The 24,504-nt window shown below is 40.7% G+C and overlaps 1 protein-coding gene across 4 annotated transcripts in view; it reads left to right on the top strand.

The window, feature by feature from the left end:
- Nucleotides 1–24,504, top strand: part of agrn (agrin) — a 267,410-nt gene that overhangs the window by 54,998 nt on the left and 187,908 nt on the right. For 3 of the 4 annotated variants that reach the window (XM_076878740.1, XM_076878736.1, XM_076878741.1), the window contains exon 3: nucleotides 15,635–15,655. The exons of the other annotated variant lie outside the window; for it this stretch is intronic. In XM_076878740.1, the coding sequence (XP_076734855.1) occupies nucleotides 15,635–15,655 (21 nt within the window). The remainder of the gene's footprint in view (nucleotides 1–15,634; nucleotides 15,656–24,504) is intronic. 4 annotated transcript variants of the gene reach the window in all.

The raw sequence follows: 24,504 nt of genomic DNA, 5'->3' as shown, positions 1-24,504 counted from the left end.
CATAAATGGCCTGTATTTGTATAGCGCTTTTACTAGTCCTGCCTAGGGACCCCAAAGCGCTTTACACATCCAGTCATCCACCCATTCGCACACACATTCACACACTGGTGGAGGCAAGCTACAGTTGTGGCCACAGCTGCCCTGGGGCAGACTGACAGAAGCGAGGGTACCATATCGCGCCATCGGCACTTCTGGCCAACACCAGTAGGCAACGGATGAAGTGTCTTTCCCAAGGACACAACGACCTTCCGATTACAAGGCGAACTCCAAACTCTTGAGCCACGATCGCTCCTTATACATGATATCATTCATTTTAGTAATATTACTAATATTATTTTTTTATGATTATTTCATCATTTGAACTGCGAGCAATGGGATATATAAAATAACTAATTGTCACATCTGTCTAGTCAGCTTTTTTAGTTGTGTGACAATCACGGTGACAATGTAGGATCATGTGAATGAGGTCTCAGGCACACAGGCTTAGAGACTGTTCATTCCTCAGCTGGTTGTAAGTGGTTGCTGGAGGTTGATGATCAAAACCTCCTTGTGATTTCTTTGATAGTTAGCATATTTCTCCAGTCGCCTGTAGTTTTAATGAGAATGGTGGACATGTCTACAAACACTTGCAGGCCGCTCTCCTAGCTGTAGTTAAACTGTGAAAAGTGCAACACAAAATAGAAATAGAGACAGTTTGCCTTCAAAATGAAAGCACAACATTTACTTTGAAGGTGAATCTTATCCATTCCTGTTTAGCATTGCACTTTTTCAAATGTTATAACTCTTGAACAATATGTGTATGAACTTACATGAAAATCTACCTAGCTAGAAAGCAATCGAGAGATTGATACATAGGCCATAAATTTGAGCTAAAAAGTTATATTTGAGGTTACCTTGCTGATCTGTTTTTATTATCATTTCCATATTAGACTCTAGTAGTGCACTAAAAATCCATAAAACACTTCTTTGGCCCTTAGTCTTGATACCTTGGTAACATACAATTCAATGACACTAAACAGTACTGCAGCATGATTGTCAAACCGTAGGTGTTTATTGGCTCTGACATCTTTGAACATTTATTTTTTTTCTACAGAAAGTTAATACTTTAAGCTTCCCCATAAAATACTCTCTGATACATCAAATGACTCTTAATAAAATCTCTGTACCACAATGTTTTACAGTCATGCAACATATTTTTCTCTCAGTGCCTGCCATTACTGTCAACACATAGTTAATGTTCAGTTGTTGAGACCTTGGTTGTGCTGAAATACTTAGTGGTTGTGGCGTGACATCTTGGAAAGAGACACCATGTTTTTAGGTGGATGTCAAAGGTTTAAATCATCTTGTCAGCATGCATACATCACGCTGAGATGTCCTTGAGGAAGACATCCATCCTCCGTCACCAGGTACTGATCTTAAACCTTTCTTAATAGCTTCAAGAAAAGAAATCTCCGAGAACTACACAACAGTTATGCAGTATATTGTCAGTCCTGTTCTTTGTCGTTGCGGCTCCTTTTACGTGCTGGCCGCTCCTCACCGCAGCCTGTCTGTTTCACTTTTCGTAGATAGATGGATTGTAATTTCTGCACTGTCCCCCCTGTGGATGCTTAGAATGTAACCTAATTCCTCAACTCACAAAAATGGCTTAACCAGATGGCTTTGGCGGAGCTATCCTGCCCTGAATTCCAATTCTAATTCTCAAAGTCTGACAGCTCCCATTTCACTTTGCTTTATGGCTGCTCTTGACTCAGAGACTCGAGCATAATAGAGAACCTAAACATTCTGCTAACTACATCTCTACACAAACACCAGCAGTGGTTACAATAGTCTCAAGATCTCACCTTGTGAAAGATGGCGTCTGGAGCGAGGGGTGTGTGTGTGTGTGTGTGTGTGTGTGTGTGTGTGTGTGTGTGTGTGTGTGTGTGTGTGTGTGTGTGTGTGTGTGTGTGTGTGTGTAAATTTGGAGCCCTGGCTCTGTTTTCCTCATTCACTGTTTTTGTCCTGCCGGGTTACACCATACTGGAAGAGAAGAAACACAAGAAAGCAGATACACACAGTCAAATTTCCATGTGGTCCTTGTCACGCTCACCATGCCGTTATGTACGTGTTTTTATTCACGTGTGTGTGTGTGCAGAAAGGCCCTAGCAGCATCTCTTGGTCTCCCTGTGGGAACATAGGTGCCCATTGTTGGGTGCTCAGAGTGGCGGGCAGATGGGGGTGGTTGCTGATGTAAAACTGGAAGGAAGCCCAAAAATACTGGGGCAAGGGGGCTCCCCAGCCAGTGTGTGTGTGTCTCTGTGTTTGGAGATTTGCAGGGTAATACCCTCACCCAATTTATGTACACACACAAACACAGACACACTCAATACCATCCTCCCACATCCCTCGACTACCTTCTGCTGTCCCTAACTGAATTATCTGTGTGTTTGAAACAAAGCCCTCATTCCCAGGCCACAGCAAGCTGATCAGAGCCGATGACTGAACTGAGGTGAGGGATTATGGGGAATGAAGTCAGTGGTGCAACCTACTTGTGCGCTAATGCTGTCACAAAAGGCCACAGGTGTGTTTTTTATGTTGAGGCATTTCTTTCAGAAGCTACATATGTCACATGAAAAAGGAACCGTCATTATACAGGACGAGAAGATTCAGGACCACAGTTTTCACTTTGAAGAGGGACATTTGGGAGCAATTCTGTCTCTGTCTCTCATCTTTCAAGCAGCTGGAAGAGCCAAAAGAAACAAGTGAATTTCTGCTATATCTGGACCATCTGCTGCTTACTGTTAAAAGTTGGGAAGCTAATGGATATTAAATAAGGCTGCGGTTTGTCTGTAGGCCTAAGAAACAGTGCAGCATGAGACCAGCCATGGATTTTGACTGTGTCCCAACATTGGTTTTTAAAGATCCAGCTGGTGCCGAATCAGTGCTGATTCTGCGATGTAGTATTTGAAGATGTTGCAAATTGGTGGATGGATCCAGTAGATCTGAAAAAATACAGTTGTACGGGGTTGTTTTCATAATAACTAACACACAAAAAGGATAAGAATTTGAGGCACAGAAGAGTAGGACTTGACATTCACTGCAACACATGCTTTATCGTTAACAAAAACAGTTTGATAGCCACTTTGTTTTCTTCTTTTGAGGCTTTATTTGGGTCAGAAGAAACTTCCCTTGAGAGATAATGTTCAGGAATGTAGTGGGAAAGCAAAGCCGCGTTTTAGGCTACGTCCACACGTACACGGGTATTTTTGAAAACGGAGATTTTCCGTTTTTGTTTTAAAAAATAATCCCATCCACACGTAAACGCAGAAATGAAGAAAAACGCTGCATGCCAAAGCAACAGGTGGTGATATATTCCTAACCGTGCAGAAATGTTGGCCAATCAGAAGTCTAGAAGCCTCGGCGGGAAATAGTAAACAAAGATGGGGCATAGAAGCAGAACCCAGTCCTATGTGTGGAGGGACAGTAACTGTGTGTGTATATGTAAGCATTTAAACACTGCAGAGAGTACAAGTAACAGTAACAGTATTGTAGAAATTCGTTTCACCGAAACAATAACGTGGCGCACAGTGTGACGTCACAAAAGGCGCACACCTTTGACGCTGCGTTTTCTCTGTTTTTCTCGTCCACACGTAAATGCAAAAACTGAGTTTTTGAAAATATCCACCCTGGCAGGCGTTTTTAAAAATCTCAGTTTTCAGTGACAGAAAACGCCGTTTACGTGTGGACAAAACGTGCAATGGCATAGAAAAATCTGCGTTTTCAAAAATACCCGGGTACGTGTGGACGTAGCGTTATCTTTTATCTTTGGACTCTTGTAAGATGTCATAAATGCTATCCCGTCTTTTCCAGTCGTTAACTGATGGAGCTTACACAAATGTAGGGCATTAAATGGAAGAAAAGTGCTTGGGTCAAGCAGTATTTGAGAGTGATTTATCATTACAGTGATTCTTTAGGCAAAACTTCAAACTTCCACTGCAGGATTATTGTGCTTATCTGTTCAGTGTCATTACAGTTTAAGTATGGTTTACTTCAGAGTTATCAGATAAAAGAAGACATCTGAGGATGCAGGTTCAGGTAGTAACAAGCTACATGTTAAAAAACAAACAAACTTTACATTAAGAAGAAACACAGTTAATTTACTGAGAGAATATTGATTGGTCATTGGACAGTGGCAGTTAGTGAATGGATCAAAACAGATAATGGGCACATTATCCACTGATGAAAATAATGATCATTTGACCTGCAGGTATTAGGAGAATTATCCAAAGACCAGCTAAAATCTTATCAAGCGCAGAGCCTTGAGTTCGCCCTCATATAAATGGTGTACAGGTTGTACGTCTCAGTGGATCTGTCCAGCTAGATCAAACGGTTCCTGTCTGCACACCTGCTCCACCACTTGATAACCCCCCCCCACACACACACACACCACCTGACCACCACGCAAACACATGCACGTATGCACGTACCTACATGAATGAATGAACTCTCACGTCCTCTTTCTAACCCTCAGGCATGGCTGTTAAACACCGCATCAGGAGCTCAGTATATGAGGCGGCATATTGATTACAGCATTTAATTAGTGGTTCGTGACATGACTATTCTGTGACGCTATTAAATCCACCCAGAGCCAATTAGGCTGATTATACATCCCTATCCTTGTCCATTATACAAGAGGCTGGCCATGTTTGCTAATAGAGTGTTTGCAGTCCTAAATCCCAGCAGATAGAGAGAGCGCTTCATTTTATGAGCTATGGGTTCCTTCGGATGAAAATAAAATATAATTTGATTTTTCAAGGCATAAAATGAGTTTCAGGCGGTTGAAAGGCTTTCTTTGGTGAGAGAAAATGTGGGGAAAAGTGAACCGTACTGCAGATAACAGTGTTATTAAACTGTCTTAAAGACTTTTATTTTTTGTTGTATTTGCATTAATTCATTTGAAATTAATTTAAATCAATTACAGCTTAATTCTAGTTTGGCTTCATGCATGTTAAAGGAAGCTTATTTATACTCCTTCAATATGTTCAGGAGATTCTAAAGAGCCAGCTGCATCTTAAAATACAGGCATAAAAATGTTCATAAAACCTAGAACAGTTTTTCCTGAACTGTGGCTTAATTTTGACACATGATTTTCCCATTTATCTGAAGAAGTTTTAGAAAAATGGAACTATAAACTAACAGCAATTCTTACCCACAAAGTTTGGTACGAGTGTGTTGATCATGAAACACCAGACATCCAGTTAGCAAAACTACTTTCATCTCACTGCCTTCATCAGCAGATGGCGTTGATTTGACCTGACGCGTTCCCAGTTTTTGGCCAGTATTCATAAAGATAAGTGTTTTTCCAATGTGCTTTCAGGCTCATGTCCAGTTTCAGTGATGCTGCTTATCATTAATCTGCTTATGAAAAACTGTTAGCAGTCCATCTATCCATTTTCTTAACTGCTTATCCCAGCCTATCCCAGCTGCCTTGCTATCATAGAGCCAGAGGGGGACACCCTAGACAGGCTGCCAGTGTTTCTCAGGGCTAATGCAGAGAGAGGGGCAATCACTGACGCTCACATTCACACCTACGGACAGTTTAGAATCTCCAGTTAACCGAACAAGCGTGTCTTCGTACTGTTAGAGGAAGCTAGAGTGCCAGGAGGAAACCCACGCAGGCACAGGGAGTGCAAAACGCACAAGGACTCCAGCTGGCCATCAGGTTCAAACCCAGAACCCTCGTTCTGTGATGTACCACCTGAAAATTCTTTAAAGATATAAAAATATATCTCTAAAGAATTTTCAATATTGCTTAAGCTTGGCGTGAGTTATGGCACCTTTGAAAAAATGATGAGATATAAACCTAAATCTAAACTTAACCTTTTCCTGTGAAGAAAAAAAACCTTTTCAGAAGGTAAAAATCAAATTTTTCACATAGTGTTTGGGTTAGGAGTGCGTAGATCCCACAGGATTAACGGTGACATTACTCACTAATGAATGCAAACTAATGGACGTGTGAAAAACCATTCGTAACCCAATGCTGCCTTCAGCTTGTCTGTTGGCATTTAACATTTGTTTACTGATACTTATCAGAGCAGAGGAAATAAAGTCACGATTAATTTGTTGAGCTCAGCGTCAAGCAACCAAAAGTTAGTTCGGTTCCAATCGTCACTCATAAATGTCATGTTTTGTGCGTAACATGACCTCTGCAGTCATATTTGGAATTTGGCTTGCTCTAAGCCGTGCTCAGAGTGGTTTGAAGGACACAGTTTCCTTCTTATGGTACTCTGGTAGTAGTTCACACTGCTGGTTTTGATGGAATAATCAAGTGCACTGGTATAAAATCAAACAACTGAACAATGTGAAAGACAAACTGCTACTTGAGAATTTTTCTTCTGTAAATTGGGATTTGTTGACTCTCCTGGCCCCCTGTCCTTGCCCTTTATTTTAGATGATATTGCTAAACCAATGTCACCGAAGCATTATGGGAAAGGTCTGTAGAGTCAGCAAAGTCTTGCCTTTGTGGCCAATACATGTAATGACCTCTTCTTCAAGGTGGCTATAGAGAGATTAGTGACATTGACAGCGCCCCTGACCTTAACCTTGTGTTCAGATTTTAAAAATTATTAATAAAAGGGAAATGCCATGGGTCTTTTTACATCCATCCCCCTATTAGGTTTGATTTTCAGCAGTCCAAATATTTCGTGACGATGGTGTGTCAACTCTGTAAGCAGTGGAATTGGCTCTTCCTTTAATTTCTGTTCTTTGTGGACTTATGATTAGATAGAAACTTTTTGAGGAAGGGGGAGAGAAAGGTACAGATGAGCTTGCTTTGTGCATTTGTATGCTGTGCGGGGTGGATCAGGAGCTTACCTTAGCCAGCCAACACTCACAGGAAGGTTTCTCATCAGCTCACATTGTCAGCTGGAACACTTAAGACGATTGCCTCCCCGGTGACCTGAAATGTGTGGGTGGTTGAGATGAAAGGATGTGGAGAGCTGGAGGAAGGGAGGAAAGAGGTAATAGTATGGGGAAGGGGGTGGACTGGGATGAGCAAGAGGTAGAGATACGGGACACGGTACTGATGTCACAATTGTGATATCTCTCTTTCAACTTTTCTCAGAATGTTTTTTAAGAACATCCACGTGACTTTTACTCAGATGGACCTGTTAAAGAATTGTAACTTGAATTTAAACCTGAGTGCAAAAGCACTTAGTAGTTAAGAGTCCCATTTTAACAGGAGCTTGAACGTATCTGTGGACGTGCGCAGGCTTCTGTGTCATTGTTCCGTCTATGAATGCCATCCTCAGGTGTCTCTTTATGTTCATCCATGTATTACCAGGATGGAATTACACTGAGCTGGGCTGCTTAATGAAGTCTCTTTCATTTCGCGAAGGGACAAAGGTGGATACACTTCATTAACCTCTTATCTATGTACAATACTCACACACACATACAAGAAGAGCAGAAAAGATGCAGGCTACACTGGGGGCGGAAGTCGCTAAAGCTCATGGCAGGCGAATGAAGATGGATGGCAACCTTTTCACTGACTACTTTATCTCGGCCCACACATGACAAAAACGACCACTTTGTCCACATCCCATTCTGTTTCTTTCACAGGAGAATAGCGAGACCAATGAGTGAAGACCTTGACTTTTATGGATTTTACTGACAAGTCGGCTGGGCCTCAGTTAAAGGCGCAGTACTTTCATTAAAAGTACAAACAATAACTGCTATTAAATGTTATGTTAGCACAATTCAGAAACCATCAAGTGCTCTGCATTCATGCTCGGACAACATTTTCAGCTTAATAACAACTTTTTAAGGCTGTTAGTTTAGTTATTTAAAAAGCCAACATCCAATAGCCAGTGGATTTTAAAAAAATTCATACACACGAAACCCAAACAGATTTTCATAAATTTTGATAGTTTTTTATTTACTTTGCCCGACTCTGCTCGGATCAGGTGGCCATTGTGTTTGTGGAGTTCCAAACCATGTGGTGCCACCACGGATGTTACCAGATACCCTCTGGTGGACAAACTATGCAACTTCAACACTTGTGACATAGTTGAAGGGTGTTTCTTAGACTTTTTTGTAATAAATTTGTAAGCTCCAGCTGCAATTTCAAGGTATGTAGACTCCAATGTCTCAAAACAAATAAGTCTTTAACTACACAGAATTGAATTTTTTAAAAAGAAAAGAAAAAGCTAAATAATCTCTCCTCTATTGTATGTATTGTTAAAGGGAACATAACTTAATTTAATCGAAATCCTAAAAAATATTGCTGTTGTGTATTTCTCTTCATCATGTAGCTTTTCTTCAAAGTCTCAGTGTGGCAGAGCTAGATTTATATAGTCGGCAAAGCTGGAATCCACTTTTGCATATGTGAAAACACTGATAAAGTAGAAAGATTGTAAATTAACTTGCATATTTAACACAAACTCTGCACTGTCAGCCATGACAGGAGGTGCACTGGAGAGCTAACTGTAGACTTGCAGTTTAGTAGATTAAATGTCTGCCTGACATACTTGTTTTCACTTCATTTTAGGTGTAATTTGGAGTGGTGAATAACTTAATGTTAACCGAATCTTAACTAATAAAAGACTCCCTACTCCTTGTAGAGGAATGTCTTCAGTTTTTGGACAGCCTCTCCTCCCCAAGTTTTTTTTATAATGGAGATTTTCTCTAAATACACCAGGCTGATCCGTAATTAACCAATATCCCAATCTCGCAAGTCCTCTCTGCCAGTGGGTTTATATGAAGCTAATTATGATATCTCTCATCTGTTGAGTGCCTGTACCCGTCAGCATTCAAGGACATAACACTCCTCAATTACGGTCCTACGCACGTCTTCTGCCTGCTGGCTAATCACTTCAGCCTGTGTTCATCTCATCATCAGTTCAGATGTCTCCTGTCTCAAGAATTGGATCTGACTTTTTTGCCTGATTTCAACCAAATGTTCTTGTCCTCTGTTAATGTGTATTTTTGATAATTGCACCCCTGTAAGCGTCCTGAGTGGATTCTAGGATAGCTGATGGTTCCTACCTTCCTCTCATTTTGCCCACACTCTCATTTGTGGTGCTGTCTCATTCCACGAATCTCTTGCTCTGCGGATGAATGTAGTAGCTTGTTAACTGGCCAAATTAAAAGCCTTTTCCTTTAACATTGAGAGCTTTAGAAGCCATTAATGGATTAGGGGGAAAGGCTATGTTTCTGATTGGGGGAGGGGTGTATTTAAAGGGAAGTGGCGGTGATTGATAGGACACCTTATACTGAAGTGAGGCCAGGGCTGAAAATTCAGTGATGTCATTGGCTGTGACAGGACGCGAGGTTGGACTTGCTGCTTTATTGATCGCTCTGTTAATTTTCATTTCCCTGTGCTTTTTTGACCTTGATGAGACAGACGTTACCTGCACTGGTGTCCAGTTTCATACCTCTCTGCCTATGCATGGCGAAAAATTACTGGAATTTAACCCATCCACAGACTAAGGAGGGGCACTACTACAGAAGCATTAGGTGGGAAAGGTCAGGCCAGTTGTCAAATATGCTTTGGCAGTCATTATTATACCTGTCTGAGTTGTGAACTCCTCTACTGACATATTGAGTTTTTTGTGAAATAAGTGTCCATGAGTCACCAGTGTCGGTGAATCAGGAATAGTGGAATAGAATAGAATAGAATAGAATAGAATTCAACTTTATTGTCATTGCACATGCACAGGTACAGGGCAACGAAATGCAGTTTGCATCCATCCAGAAGTGCTTTAGTGATATAGATATATTACAATATATATTAGCAATAATATAGATATGTAAGTATATTACAGAAATGGATCTATTATGGTATGTTATAATGTACACGGTATGAAGTATGTTGTGAATATTCTATAACTATAGGTATGTACAGGCTGTAGTGAGTACAAGCTATGAACAGGATATAAATATGAAAAACTATACAGAATATGAAATAAATAACTTTACAGAAATCTGAGATATACAGTTATACAGAAATGGGAACTATGCAAGTTGTAAACAGTTGTAGGATTAAAAATTATCGTATGTACAGAATGATTATTTACAGAGCTATACAGTAGTGCAGTTAAGTGTGAATAGTGTGAATTGGTTGGATAGACCCATTTAGTTTCACAGGTTCAGCCTCCTCCAGCTGTGTTTCAGTACAGCTGAGCTCACTTCAGTTGTTCTCATTTACTTATTATTTATGGTTTTTTGCAGCTGAAGGTATAAGCCAGTAATTTGGTGGTGTCTGATAAAGGCTAGCTGTTTACCGATGCTCTCAGTAAATTAGGGGTTTATAAGTTTTGGTTTTAGCTTTTGCCTTCGGTGGACATAAGGCTGCATCTTGAAGTCGTACAGTGCAAACGTTTAAGCAAAGGCGGTCATGTCTTGCTACAGCTGGAATGTCAGGAACGTTTGGGGGCTGTCAGGCCTTGATGTAAATGGACCACAGAGGAATAGTGCTGACAGGGAGCGTCCTAACATGGAGCACAATGTTGGTAGGAGTTGGACCCTCCTTTAACCAAAGATAACACTCTCTCCTTATAAGGAGCCGAATTAATGCTGTCTCCTGTTTTGAAACAAGACGAGTCCCAAAGATTGAAGCGTTTTGATTTCTCCAGAAAGTTTCTGTGAGGCATCTCCTAAAATCGCATAATCTGCACTTTTAAAGGAATATTTCTGAAGACAGAGTATATGAAGCCCGTTGCATCTGCCAAGTCTGACAATGGAGATGTAACTGAACAAAACTGGCAAAATCCACCTGGTATAAATGTGTCAGTTTATTGTCTTTGTGGCTTTTTAGTCAGTCCTGGCTGTCTATCTTGATGTGTGGTTGTGGGTGTTTAATCTCTCCCCTCACACAAAATTAAATTAAGGCAGCCCACAGAGGAGCTGCAGATTTGCGTGGCGTGAAATTGCGCTATTGTGAAAAGATTCTGCTTGAGCGAAGGGAACCCCTCTTTGCATTTCTATCTTCCCTTATATATAATCACAGCGCTGCATATGCAAATGACTTGTTGCGAAATGTATGTGGCCGCTGTGCACAGGGAAAACAAGCCTACATACTTGTTTCTCTCGTCCAACACGACTCCACTGCATTAACTAAGAGATAAATTATTAAGAACTCTAAACGGTCCGGCGCGAGGACAGTCGGAGATGGTAACACTCACTTGACATCACTTCCTAATTTCCCATCAGCTGAGATGAATCCGCCAGAGTGAAAATAACCAATGCAGTTCTTGCTTATTCTTCTGGCGAGCATTTGTTTGGCAAAGTCTGCCAAGGCCACGTAAATTGGGGCGACATGAAGGATGGGCTGCACGAGGTAAACAAGTACCAAAGGGATCCTACCCTCCTTTTTTTCCCCTGCTCTCTTCCCCTCCGGCCCATTTCTCAGCCTCTATTTATTCAAGTGCTGAAGAAAAGGAGGGGACAGTGAAAGGGTTGTATACACCTCACAGCTGGAAACTGATAGGACTTTTTACACCCACAGTGCCCTGCGTGTGAGAAAGTGCAGTCGTTGGTCCAAGTCCCTTAGAAATCTCCCCCTTTTCCCAGTTCCAGGACCTTTTTGTGGCTGACCTAAAGGCTCTCTTGGGTCCAGATTCACATATGTTGTCTGCATCTCCAAAAACGGTCTTTTCGAATCAAGAATCTCAAAAGGCTCTTTTCATTCTCACTCGCTGATGATGTCCACCACTAGTTTCCAGTTGAAGACAAAGAAGGAGAGTGCAAGAGTTTGAGGATTATCAGCATCTGGAAAGGTGGTTAAGATCTTGGGTTTAATACAAACATACAAGTTCATAGTTAGAGTTTGTATTTTCCCATTTCCCGCTTTTTGACCAATGTGAAAACGGAAGGAGGTATGTGATAGGGTACAAAAGAGCAAGAAAGGAGGAGGGAGGGATGACACATTTTTCTTCCTGTCTGTAAATTCCTTCCTGTTTGGGGGAGTGGGAGGGTGGTCTTCTTGAGAATGGACAGTATTCTTGGTGGTGGAGGGTGGAGCGGATCTCAGCTGAGTACCAAATACTCACTTCCCTCATGACAAATACACAAATGTTGACACAGGCCTTCCTGTGTATTCACTAGTGTAATTTACAGCATTAAGAGAAAAACACTATTATAGCATAAGATGTGTGACATGTTCTTTCACTGGGAAAACTATGCAGTTTTATTCATAAAGCAGGATTTATGTACACATGCTGATTTAATGCGCCATTAAAATGGGATGAAACAGGCAAAAGCAAATCAGTTTAAAGTTTAAAAAAAAGCAGAATCTGAAAGAATATACATGAAATCAAAGAATAAAATACATGGGTGAAAAATAAATCTTACTGACAGAGTGATAATGATGTGTTTAAAAGCATTTAGTTAAGTTTTTAGTCTGTTTTTGTTTTGTTTTTTTTAAACAAAGCATTAGGTTCATTTATAAGACTACCGAGCGGTTGGTTCCAGGATTGTGCTGCGTAATGACTAAAAGCAGCTTCTTCTTGTTTCCAATTTTGCCCTGAGCACCACCGGCAGTCCTCTCTTCATTGGTGTAAAGGTATCCCCGGGTTTATAAATAAATAATATGGCTTTAAAATCAATTCTGTGGCATATTGCAACCAGGAGAAACTGAAGAACTTGGGCGATGTGGGCTTTTGGTTGTTTGTCTCAAGTCAAAGTTGCAAGTATGTGATGTTTTTTTTATAGGTAAGTTGCAATGATAAGTTTTACTTTTACAAGCTCAATCAGGATTTTTTTTAAGTATATTTATTTGTCTTTAGGCATGAAAAAAAGATTTTTGAACTTCACTTTTTTAAACATGTACTTTTCAAAGAGTTTTTTTACACTTACACTTGGACAACTGATGTGTATGGAGTGACACATCAGTGTCCAATGTAGTGCAAGTATACCATCAACACTGACACAAATACAAGAAAACAGCCTTTGAATAGCTGTCCACTGTAGTGATCCACTGTAGTGACCACTATGCGTGAAAGGGTTAAAAACAAACTTCACTGTAATCTTGTTTAAAACCTTCAGATAGTTAAACAGTCGCTCTTTTATGATGCTCAGGAAGGAGATTTTCCTCAATGTTAGTGTTTCCTTAAATCATGTGGACGGGGAATAAGAAAGGAAAACAGAAAATTATCCGAATCCATATCCAGGCACTCTCTCTGTAATTTTAACAAGTGGCAAAATGCCTTTATTTCAATCGACTAGAACCATTACAAAAATGCACCAACATGCTTGAGCTTACACCTTAGGGTGTAGAGGGCAAGTTGGTGCACTGTTTCTAGTCGGGCACTGCTGGTGGACTGGTTGGGGTTTAGACAGAATTGTTGCTTCAGTTGATTTTGAGTCTGATATTCATTTTATATTAAAAGCAAAAGATCTATAAATGTAAAATACTTGGAGATATTTAATAGAAGATCAGCAGATTCAGATGTTTAAGTTAAAAGTGATTGCTGTCTCTTCTCATTAATATGGAACAGGTTTTCTTTCCGTGTGTGAGAGCTCAGTTCGAAGTGCCACTGACAGGCAATGTCTGTTAGTGTAATGTGAATGTGGGTGGCAGCATGCAAAAAGCCATTCAAAAGTCCAGCAGATCCATCTGCTGTGTTTCATGCACCACCGAGACACTGCATCCACCACCTCTTACCTCTTCTGCCTAAATAAGTCTGTCGTCCTGTTTACCCCTCATATATGTTTTCCGTGTTTTTAGCTTGGAACAGATCATGTCTTTTAAAGAAACACTTGCTGAGCTGTTGTGGTAAGTCAGAGGGCAACCGGGAGTGTTAAGAGTTAAATGAAAAACAAGAAAGGGAAAAAAAAAAGAAAGAAACGGAATAATGGGGACTTTGTTCATTTCTGACCTTGGGTGGTACCAATGAGCATTTTTGTGTGTGTATTCATGCGTGCTAATTTCAGCACCAGGCACTAAAAATGCAGCATACTGCTATTCTTATTTGATCGTCCATGCATATGTGTGTGTTCAAGGAAGTCCAGTGACTGGCAGTATCCCTGCCTCTCCCCCTTTGAATCTCCCTGACGTGAATCACTTAGTAACAACACACTTTGAGCTAAATGAACTCCCTCTCTCACTCGCCCTTAATCACATTAGCCTAAGTGATATGGGAATGCCAGGCCAGACACACACTCCCCCACTTCTTCTCTGTCTTTCAACCCAAATAAATAGCCACTCCTCCAAAGCTTTAAGTTGTCCTAAGCTCCATCTTTGGATAATAGACCGTTTGCTCCCACAAAGACCCCAGTTTGGAATAATGAGGATCAAGACAAGAGTAGAGAAAGTAGGATGAGAGAAATGCAAGAGGGCGGAACAGAGGAGGAGAGCCGGCGCTTTCCTAATACCAGCCCCAGGACAAAACCCATCAAAACACCTGTTTTGTCTGCAGAATAACTGCTACATTTTTTTGTTGTTGTTGTAGCTGCGCTATTGGGTTCATCGTTAAATAACCTTCAGTGAAATAGCCTCCTTGCCTGATTGGTAGCTTGGATGGTGGCCGCTTTAGCCACCATGCAGTGAGTGCCCAATAACAAAGAGTGTTTCGCATGTCTTTTATCCTGTCTTCCTTTTCTCACCCCAACCGGTCGCAGCAGATGGCCGCCCCTCCCTGAGCCTGGTTCTGCCGGAGGTTTCTTCCTGTTAAAAGGGAGTTTTTCCTTCCCACTGTCGCCAAAGTGCTTGCTCATAGGGGGTCATATGATTGTTGGGTTTTTCTCTGTATCTATGAAGCGCCTTGAGGCGACTTTTGTTGTGATTTGGCGCTATATAAATAAAATTGAATTGAATTGAATTGAATTGAAAATACTGCAACAGGGACAGCTGCCTAACATAAATTCTCACTTTATATTTTGATAATTGTCTAAAAATGTGGTGACACTGCAAAATGCGCAACGCAGACTTGGTGCAAAGGTCATGACCCACAAAGGGGGGCATTTTGTCTGCGTTTCCTGGAAGAGAACATAATTTGATCTGATGCCAACATATAGCTCAGACATGGACAGAATATCTCCATGAGTGCCTGGCTAGTAATCGATGGAGGGAGCTGTGGTTTCTGTGCTATTCCCCAGTCAGTCGCTCCCTCTTCCAGCCTTGCTCAGCCCATCTTTTATGCATGAGCCTCTCATAGACCTTGTCAACATTGCTCCTCCTCAATCTGCATCAGCAGATTGACATTTGTGTGTGAACCCATGTGTGCAAGATAGGGGAGATGAGTAAAATGTATTATTTTGCAAGTCTCTAGTGATTCGCTCATGAGTAAAGTGGGTTGTTGCAGGCATTTTGTCGTTGTGATTGTTGGACTTTGCTGACAGTGTAAGGCCCAAAGCTTTGTGCTGCTTATTCAAAGTACATGCAAGATTCGCATCATTCTATATATTGGAACTTTCTTGGCATCTGTTTCCACTAAGACTGATATGCATGTTTTGCCATAAACAGTGGGCATTACTTACTTATTACTCATCATCATTCTCATTCATCAGCTTCATGACACTAATCCACCTTAGGCTTATCCATGTAAAAACACACACACACACAGATACAAAAAAGCATGGAATTTATGCTTGGCTTGCAATCTAATCACTCACTGCTTTTTTCCTCCTTCTTTTCTCCCTCTTTTGCATACTGAAGCTCACAAATATATTGTTGCAGGTAAGTAGATGGTTATCTTTGGCTTTTATGCTCCCAGCTGAATTATTTTCATATGTCCTTTGGAGAAAAGCAGTAAAAGGACAGTACCATTAAAGTTCAACCTTAGGAATTCAGAGTGTTTAGGGTCTTTGTCACTGAGGAAATAAACAGGCTGGCAATGATAACTTTTATCAGTCAGAGGCATGAATGGTAAAGTAACTTGTATCCTATTTGATATGACAAGGATTATCCCGTCCCCTATCCCATTCTTTATTATCACTGTAAGAATGTAGACTGTGCATACATTCTTACAGGGACCAGGGTGCTGTGACTGTGCTCACCTGTTGCATGGGTGAACAACATTTCTGCAATTTGCCCTTCTGTACCTGGTAATTTTACTTACTGACAGATTTAAGGGCCTCAGTCTTTCATTTCATGCATGTTATACGTTTGTAATTTGATGCGGTATAGGGCTGGTGTCGTAGATTGCTACTGTTGTGTCAAGCTGCGTATATAGATACAAAAAGATGTAATGCCAGTGCTGTCTATACAGACAGCCCAGTCATTTTGGCTTGTCACTGCAGGAATATAGACTGGAAGCTTAAAAATGTGCTTCAGGATGCAAGTAAAGCAGCCACTTACACGGCCTGTATAGACAGCTGGACAGGTTAAAGCAAGCAGGGCAGTTAAATAGTCCTAATGTCTGGTAGGAACAGCATTACAACATTCAGTTGTAATTTCCACATGCATGGAAAAAAACCGCAGATGGCTGTGCATGAATATGGGTTAGCCTCGCTTGGGTAACCCTCAAGTGAGGCTTTAGACTTTCACAAAATTATATAGCCAGCACAAGGATAGGAGTGAGGTCAAAGGTCATCCATAGTGTGGTTATGAATGCTCTGGTGCTTGCAGCAGTCTGTGACCTGCTTAACACCGGTTTCCTTCGGGATCTCATTAACTGCTATACAAGCCAGCTCAAGGAAGCTGTTGCAAACAAGCACATGTGACAGCTGAGACTAAAACTTATATCGCCTACTCCCAAATGAGGTTGAACTACAGAGTTTTCACAGAAGCTGAAATTTGTCATTGCTGTTTCTATCCTGCTCTTCTCTTTGCTGTGATGCTTTTATAGTCTCATTAAACTCTGCTTGAGACAATAACATTATGGTGTACGATACAGCACATGCCTCTTTGAACTATGTAAAATATAAATTAGCTGCAATCCAAAGACTGCATAGAAACAATGCAGGGATTCAGGGGCTTTTGGTTCTAATGACAACATTCAAACTGGCCTAGGTGAACTAACCTGAATAAACAAATGCAGCAGAGTTTTTAATCACTCTAAAGTAGATCTGGCACGCCTACTTCAGATTCCCAACTGATCCCACTGGGTTTCTGTGGGGCCCGTTGCGTTAGACTACTACTACAGCATCTTTCTTCTGTTTTATTTCATTCTGTGTGCTTTGAATTGTTCATATGTCACGTTCTTTTATCTAACAAGTTTTTTCTGCTTGATTTTAATTTGTTCAAAATTCAAATAAAGCAAAAGAAACTTGTCCATCATATGTTTTATTTCTCCTAACTTGTGTTACATTTGACCATTTACTGGACCTCAGTCCATCTGCTTTGTTAGACAAAATGTTTTTCTTATTGCTTCATCACAGTGCTTGATAGCACATGAATAGCCTATTCAGCTGTGAACTGTGTGGGTTTTTATCACCGGCGGACCCTTATTATCTCCACACCTAGCATTTTTCTCAAGCAGCCCTATTCATCAAGAAACAGGTATTTTTGCCCTTTTCACAAGTAGCACACCATTAACAACGAATGCGATCTGGAGAGTGCATCCTTTGTAGACCTTGCTATTACTCAAGCAGGTACCAATTTCCTTTCTTTGCCAAAGAGAGATTCGTTGTTCTTCTTCTTGTCCACTCTGGTGTTTCCTTTTATTCTGAGTCAGAGAGCCATTATCGGGCTTTTAATGTGACTTTCAGATGCAAGAGTGTGCAATTACCTGCTGTCTGATTTGGGAGGTCAGTCTGTGCAGTAATGAGATTTACAGGGTTAAGTCCTGTAGCTTGTGGCTCTTCAGGTTTTTGTCCCCTAGAGAATTGATGTCATTAGTTTTAAATGATAAGCTGCATGAGTAATAGCGTTCATTGTACAGGTGGATAAGTGGCCACGAGATTCCTTCACTTCTGTATAGCTTTATCACTGTATTTTTTGCACAGACACAATCAATAGCTACCGGCGAGAGAACCTGTAGGTCTTCTTTTTGCCCTCTTTCATCAGGACCTTGGAGGTTTTCTAGTTTTGTTGAAAGGAAAGGGTTAGAAATAAATGACCACTGGGCTTAAAGAGTTGGAGATAGTTACTTAAGGAGTAAAGCATTTTCTGAATATTTAGAAAAACAGATGACCACCTGAGGACCTGTTAGATAGTCTGAGTGAGGAGGAATATCCGATGTAGAGATAACATGTAGGTTAAATGGAAGATCTGCTCTGTTTTGAGTGAAAAAGCCTTTTCCAAAACAGGTTAACTTTCAAAACTAACATTTTTCAAAGTCCATATTGTCCTTGTCATCATGGTCTGTTTATCACTGGGAATACACCCCATCAAGGTCCTCTCGTTCCTTATCTGGTTTTGCATCCCATCTTCCTTCTCTCCCTGAGGTCATAGGGAGCTCATTCTTGGATGGGAGGTATCCTTAAGTACCAGTCAAAAAGCCCTCCCTGAATTAAAGGCCATCCTGACCTTCTGTTTCAACTATTCCTTAGATATCCTCTTGAAATTGCGCAGAAACTCAAGGACTAAACTAGTGACTTTTCATTGTTGATATGCATATATCCATGAAATGCTTATTAAAAGTCTGAATGGAGTGTCCTGTTGTTTTGTTGTTATCATTATATCTCCCACAGTGAAGAACAGCCTCTTATGCAATGCTAGGGAAAGCCATCATTACTAAAGTGTTGTTTAGGTGCTGGTGTTTTGAAGCTAAATACATTATAACTGTGTTGTCTTCGCTGCTCTACAGTGGGCTGTTGTTTATGTAAAGTGCTGGAATGACTGTTGTTTAGCAGAATAGAGTCCTTTACTGTACCTTTGGTCAAAATCAGCCTTCGGCATGTGTTATTCAGTGCAGAACTTTGTCGTTTAAATAGGATTTTTTACACATCCCGGTTGCTAATGTGTTTGAATTGAATGCAGATTTGTTTCTCTAGATCATGTGGCGCTTGTCAGTGTTGTATGAAGGTAAAGTTGCACAGTCTTGAGTTTTGTGTATAATAACATCTTTCATTCTGTCATTCAGGTCTTGGTAATTTAAACTCATAACAGACAACAATTACCACCAATGGTAAAAAGTAAACTGTTTACTATAATTAATGGGCTGCTTCGAGAGTATCATCCTTCACATTTGTCTGTTCTTGTAGTTTGTCCTAATTCTCCAGGATTTATCTATGTCAGTATATTTCTAGTTTATTTTGTGCATGTGCTCTATCCATTTAAAGGTGTCTGGGCCTTTAGAGGTTTGCTCACCGCTATGCGCACGCTTTTCTTTCCAAAAGAGTGTTTATTTCCATAGCAGCATGGGCGCACACGAGTGTTTATTTCACTCAATCTGCGGCTGAGTGTTTGTTTCCAGCAGAAAGTAAGCTTTGCACAGAGAGCAAAAACTCTCAGCAGCATATGTTTGGTGCCGTGAAGCAAGGCAAGGCTGACAACTCCCTGTCTCTCAGCACTTTGGTGAATACCAACTGTGCGGTAACAACATGAAAGGCGCTCTCGATGGTTACAGAAGTTTATTTTGTTTAGCTGCAATGATTTGGGTAATATGAAACAGTCGTGGTCACTCAGTTTAGGTCAGCTTAACAGGTTTGACATATCTGGAAAAGCAGAATACAAATACAAATCATCTTATATTAGCTGATATGACAACAGTGCCGCGTGTTTGCCTGTCCATATGTTTATTCTATCTCTCAGTTACATTATGCAAAAACTACTGAGGCAAATATTAGAAAAATAGAGGAGCTTGTTAAGTTTTGGTGCAGGTGGATATCGCTTTCTTTAAAATTATATACTGAAATAAATTATTTAAAATAGGTCACTAGGTCTGGATGATTGGACCAACCCATGTAAGGGTAATCTAATATGTGATGTCCACCTGTTTATTCATTTGAAGGGCTGCAAGCAAAGCTGGGCTACAGCTGATTGCTTCATTTAGGTTCTTCAGCTTGTTGAAGTGACCTGGTTTAAAACCAAAATAACCCTTCATCTATGATCTTGTGGTCTTCTGATTGCATTCTCTTAAAATGTATGATTCTTAGCACTTCTGTGAGACTCAGCACATTCATATGATGTACAATGCATAACGTAGAATTCCATCAGTTTCAGTTCTTAGTCAGAGCTTTCGTGTCTCTGAGTAATGTGTGTGCTTCCTGATCGACAGCTGTGACATGACTTGTGTGTAAGCTTACTGTTGCCCAGGGTAGGGCTGAACGATATATCGCATTTGCGATAATATCGCGACATGATCAAGTGCAATTTTCTAACCGCAAAGGCTGCGATTATACTCTGGACATGTCCAAATTCATGGACTGCATCCTCCTGAGGCCGCATTTGTAGACCGATTACGTCACAGCGACGCGCCGAAGGCTGTCCAAATTACTACCATATCCCAGAATTCATAGCGCGGCCCAGCCAAACTCCAGTTTCCAGCAATGGCGGCCGCTACTAAGTTTTAAAATTACTCATACTAATCTTTCTGGGTCACAAAATAAACTTTTAACATATTTTCAGGCGAGAATGTAGTTGTGTAAACATCAAATATCTGCTCGGTTTATCAAGATATCCCATATTTGCAAAAGTGCTTCGACGTTTTCAGAGGCGTCTGCTACCCACCAGCTCGACAGCTAGCCGGGAGCTCGAGGGTTACTGATGCGGCCGAGAACGGCACAACTCCCGGCACATCATTTTCAGATCACCGCGGAGTTTCGCTGCTCGGGTTAAACGTAATATATAAGTCACTTAGACAACCTAAAAATGTTATTGTTGGGCTTTTTTCAGTGTTTTGTTTGTTCGTGAGTAAATCGGTTTGGCTGAGATTAAAGTTATTAGATTAGATAAAATAAAACTTTATTAATCCCCCGGGTGGGTTCCTCCTTGGTTTTCACACAGCTGACTAAACGTCAAACAGAAAACTTATTAAACAGAAGTATGAGACAGTCGAGAATTTACACCAGTGTCTGGTTATATTTTAGATAGCAAGAAGCAGACGGCCGAGTTTATTAAACTCCACCGAGACAGCGGTGACGCTAATCAGAACTAGACCGTCCAATTTCACGCCTTTAAATTTTAAAGGCGTGTTTGTGTGTGTGTTTATACAATTGCTATTATGTTTGCACTTTATGTGTAATGTTACTGACTGCAGAGATCAGTAAGATGTGTGTATTTTTTATTTATTAGTTTTATTTATTTAATATTATTTTTTAATTGAATGACTGTCTAGTAGTTCACAGATGTCGAAAAACTGAGTGTGGTAAAGCCACTGATTTTTTTTATGTATATTTCTGCAATCTGCACATTGTACTGACTTTCATTTTAATGTTTACACCAGGGTTCCTTGTCAGCACTTTATGCTCAGATGTTTGTAAGCTAAAAATAAACTATTGTGTATGTTCAAATATACTGTTGTGATTGAAGAAGTTAAATAAAAATGTCAGTCATCAATTCATGCATCACCTCATGTCATCATAACAGAGGTCTGTCTTCCAGGAAAGAACAGTTTAAAATTAATGTAATATAGTATTGGCCATACTATATGATGTATTGCTTGTCTTTGTTTAATAATACAGAAGACAAAGACCTTAAAAAATAATCGCATCGCAATCGCAATATTGGGGCAAAAAATCGCAATTAGATTATTTTCCATAATCGTTCAGCCCTAGCCCAGGGGCATGTTTATTAAGATGCACGTTTCCTTTTTGGCAGCTTAGCTGTTACCCCTCAGTCAGTTTTCTTCTTCTTCTCCTTATTGGAGGAAATTTCTCTTTCTCTCTTCTTCTTCTCATTCATTCTCCACACACATGCACGGGCACACACCTTGTGCAACTTAATCGACTTTGTTGGAACATGACCAAGAGTCCTTGAAATGATCCAATGCGCTCTTTCCCCCGATGGGAATGAACACAATCCTCTGTGTTCGACCTCATCATCTCCTGCTAAAGCCAGATACAGGCAGCACCTCAGCTGTGTTTTCTCTCTTCTTCTCTGCAGTGATTTCTGGACCATATGTGTCGTCTTATCTTCATGGCTCTATTGAACTTTGTGTTATGACCGAGCTTGTTAGTCATAGTTATTCCCACACTGTGCATTATTAACCTCTGTGTGCTTCTGCTCGGACCTGCTGTAAATGCTGTAAACAAATGGCTCACAGGCGAACGTGAAGGTGTGTGGAACACTTTATGGAGCCCGTGCCAACCCTGCGGTTTGCGAGTCAGTAAATTGTTTTGGTGCTATCAACTGTTGTAGTGTTCTGCGGTTCTGCGTAAAGCAAAAACCGAGAACTTCCAGTAAATGGATTACATCTGAGTCTGACTTTGACTATCAGCTAGATAACTCATTTTACTATAGCATGACACATGCCAAGTGTAATGCTAATTTTAGTGTTACAATAAAAACTAGAAACGGAAGCAGGTATTTGCAGAAATAACTTGCTAGAAGTATTTGTGTTTCAAATAATGATGATAGATGAAGACTTCACCCCGACTGCACATATTGTGACAAACAGCATTAATCAGTTCAAAATGTGTGGTCTTTTATGGGAAATGGTTAGTACATCATTAGCACTTTATTTAAAATGTCATGGATCTAATTTACAACACATGCAGTGTGTTGACATTTGAACATCATAGATTTATCAGCGTTTTAATTATGTGTTCATCAGTCTTACTGATATAGTAAATAAGATGTCATTCTACAGAGTGACATAATGTTTGTTCTTCCATTTGTCTGTGCGAGGTTTTGGGCACCCATAGTATGAAAGAACACAAAGGAGCTACTCCTTGAATCTGCTGCCATCTAATGGCTGCGTGCTGCACAGTACAACTGTTACCTGTTAAACCAGGGGTAGGGAACTCCAGGCCTCGAGAGCCGGTGTCCTGCAGGTTTTAGATGTGTCCTTGATCCAACACAGCTCATTTAAATGGCTAAATTATCTCCGCAACATGTCTTGAAGTTCTCCAGAGGCCTGGTAATGAACTAATCATTTGATTCAGGTGTGTTGACCCAGGGTGATATCTAAAACCTGCAGGACACCGGCTCTCGAGGACCAACATTCCCTACCCCTGTGTTAAACTCTGCAGTACAGCAATCAGAGAAGATTGAATAGATGGGAGTTGGGGTTGAATGTCTCCTGTTATTATGTTGCTTGTTTGCTGTGGCTGTAATGGAGTTTGCATCTTTGATTTGCTTTTTCTCGTGTAGGACACACAGTAATGAATTATAGTTCAGATCAGATCTACATGATTCCGTTGTTTAATCCCAAATTTTTATAGTCCAAATTTTCTCCACTTAACGTGATTGTTTGTTAACCTGAACATCTCAACAAATGTGCGATTTCATCTAAGGAAGTAATACGTGTATGACTGAAACATGATACAAGAAGAAGTAGACGAAGATAAAAACGGCCACTGTGCCCTCATGGGTTTCCCAGCTGGGTCTGGATCTAACCTTTTTTCTGCAGTCTTTGTTATTGCTCTCAAGGAGCCCTTATGCGTCTGAACCCCTAGAGTGTCTATGAGCTCATCAGCTCTCTTTTGTAGAGATGCATTCAGTATGTGGGTCACTAAAGAGCACTTTTCTTGGATTAAAAAACCTGCCTTTCCTCCTCCAGCTTATACAAAACTCTGAATATGCTCACAGGGTCCCACAGTGACTTCCCCACAGATAAAGTGCTGCTTTCTTCTTCATTCTCACTGACACAAATATATGAAACTGTTTGCTCTTGCATTTCAACTTCTCATGCACTCCAGTGTTTTCTCGTGTTTGAGTCAAAAGTGGTGTTAAGCCTTTAAACTTCCAGCCTGAAGCTGCTTGGACAAGTAAGTACACTAGGGGGCACAAATGCTCCAACACTGAGTGTAGGGAGGTGGCTTTTCCAGTTGCTCACCTTTTCATTCCAAGAGTCTGGAGAGTCCAAACCCGAGCTCAGCCCGGAAGCTGTCTTCCTTCTTCTCTCTGGGGTCACACTCATCAGCGTTTTACATAACAGGGGTCAAGGCAGACGGAGAGCATTGTCATTCAGAAGCGTACTTTTCATATGAATAACAACTGCAGCTCAGGCAAAATGTGCTGTCACTGAGGTATTTTAGTTTAATGATTTTTTTTAATAGTGCATCTGCTCTTTAGAAAGAAAAACACAGCCATGGGTGACAGGAATGAAGAATGAGAGAGGGAGGCCATGAAAAGGATTTGAACTAGAAATATTATGGCCGCATCCTCAATGCCTCTGATCGTTAAAGGAAGAAAAGGGGGAGGGAAACTATGAAGGGGGTGGGGGGGTTCATGCACATTCATATTTAATTTATCATTTGAGCTGCTGTTGCATCAACCCATGTCATCCTACTGACTGAGTATCCAATGCAGCGTCAGCTTCATCAATGTGGTGCGCTTCTGGGGTTATTGTGTTGCTAGAAGAACTGATGCTGTTGTAACCCAGTAGGTCATGTGGGGTTAGAATATCTGGGTTATGGTAAAATAATCTCTTTTACCCATGATCGCACTTGCTGTATATGCAGAAGGCTGCAGTGAAGGGATAAGAGCGTGCACGTGCCCAGGGGCATGCTAAGTAGGTAAATGTAAATTGGTAGGGG

Source organism: Maylandia zebra, linkage group LG20 (assembly GCF_041146795.1).
Source record: "Maylandia zebra isolate NMK-2024a linkage group LG20, Mzebra_GT3a, whole genome shotgun sequence".
NCBI classification, from domain to species: Eukaryota; Metazoa; Chordata; class Actinopteri; order Cichliformes; family Cichlidae; genus Maylandia; species Maylandia zebra.
The sequence above is the reverse complement of the archived record's forward strand: the minus strand, read 5'-3'. Positions and strand labels throughout refer to the sequence as shown.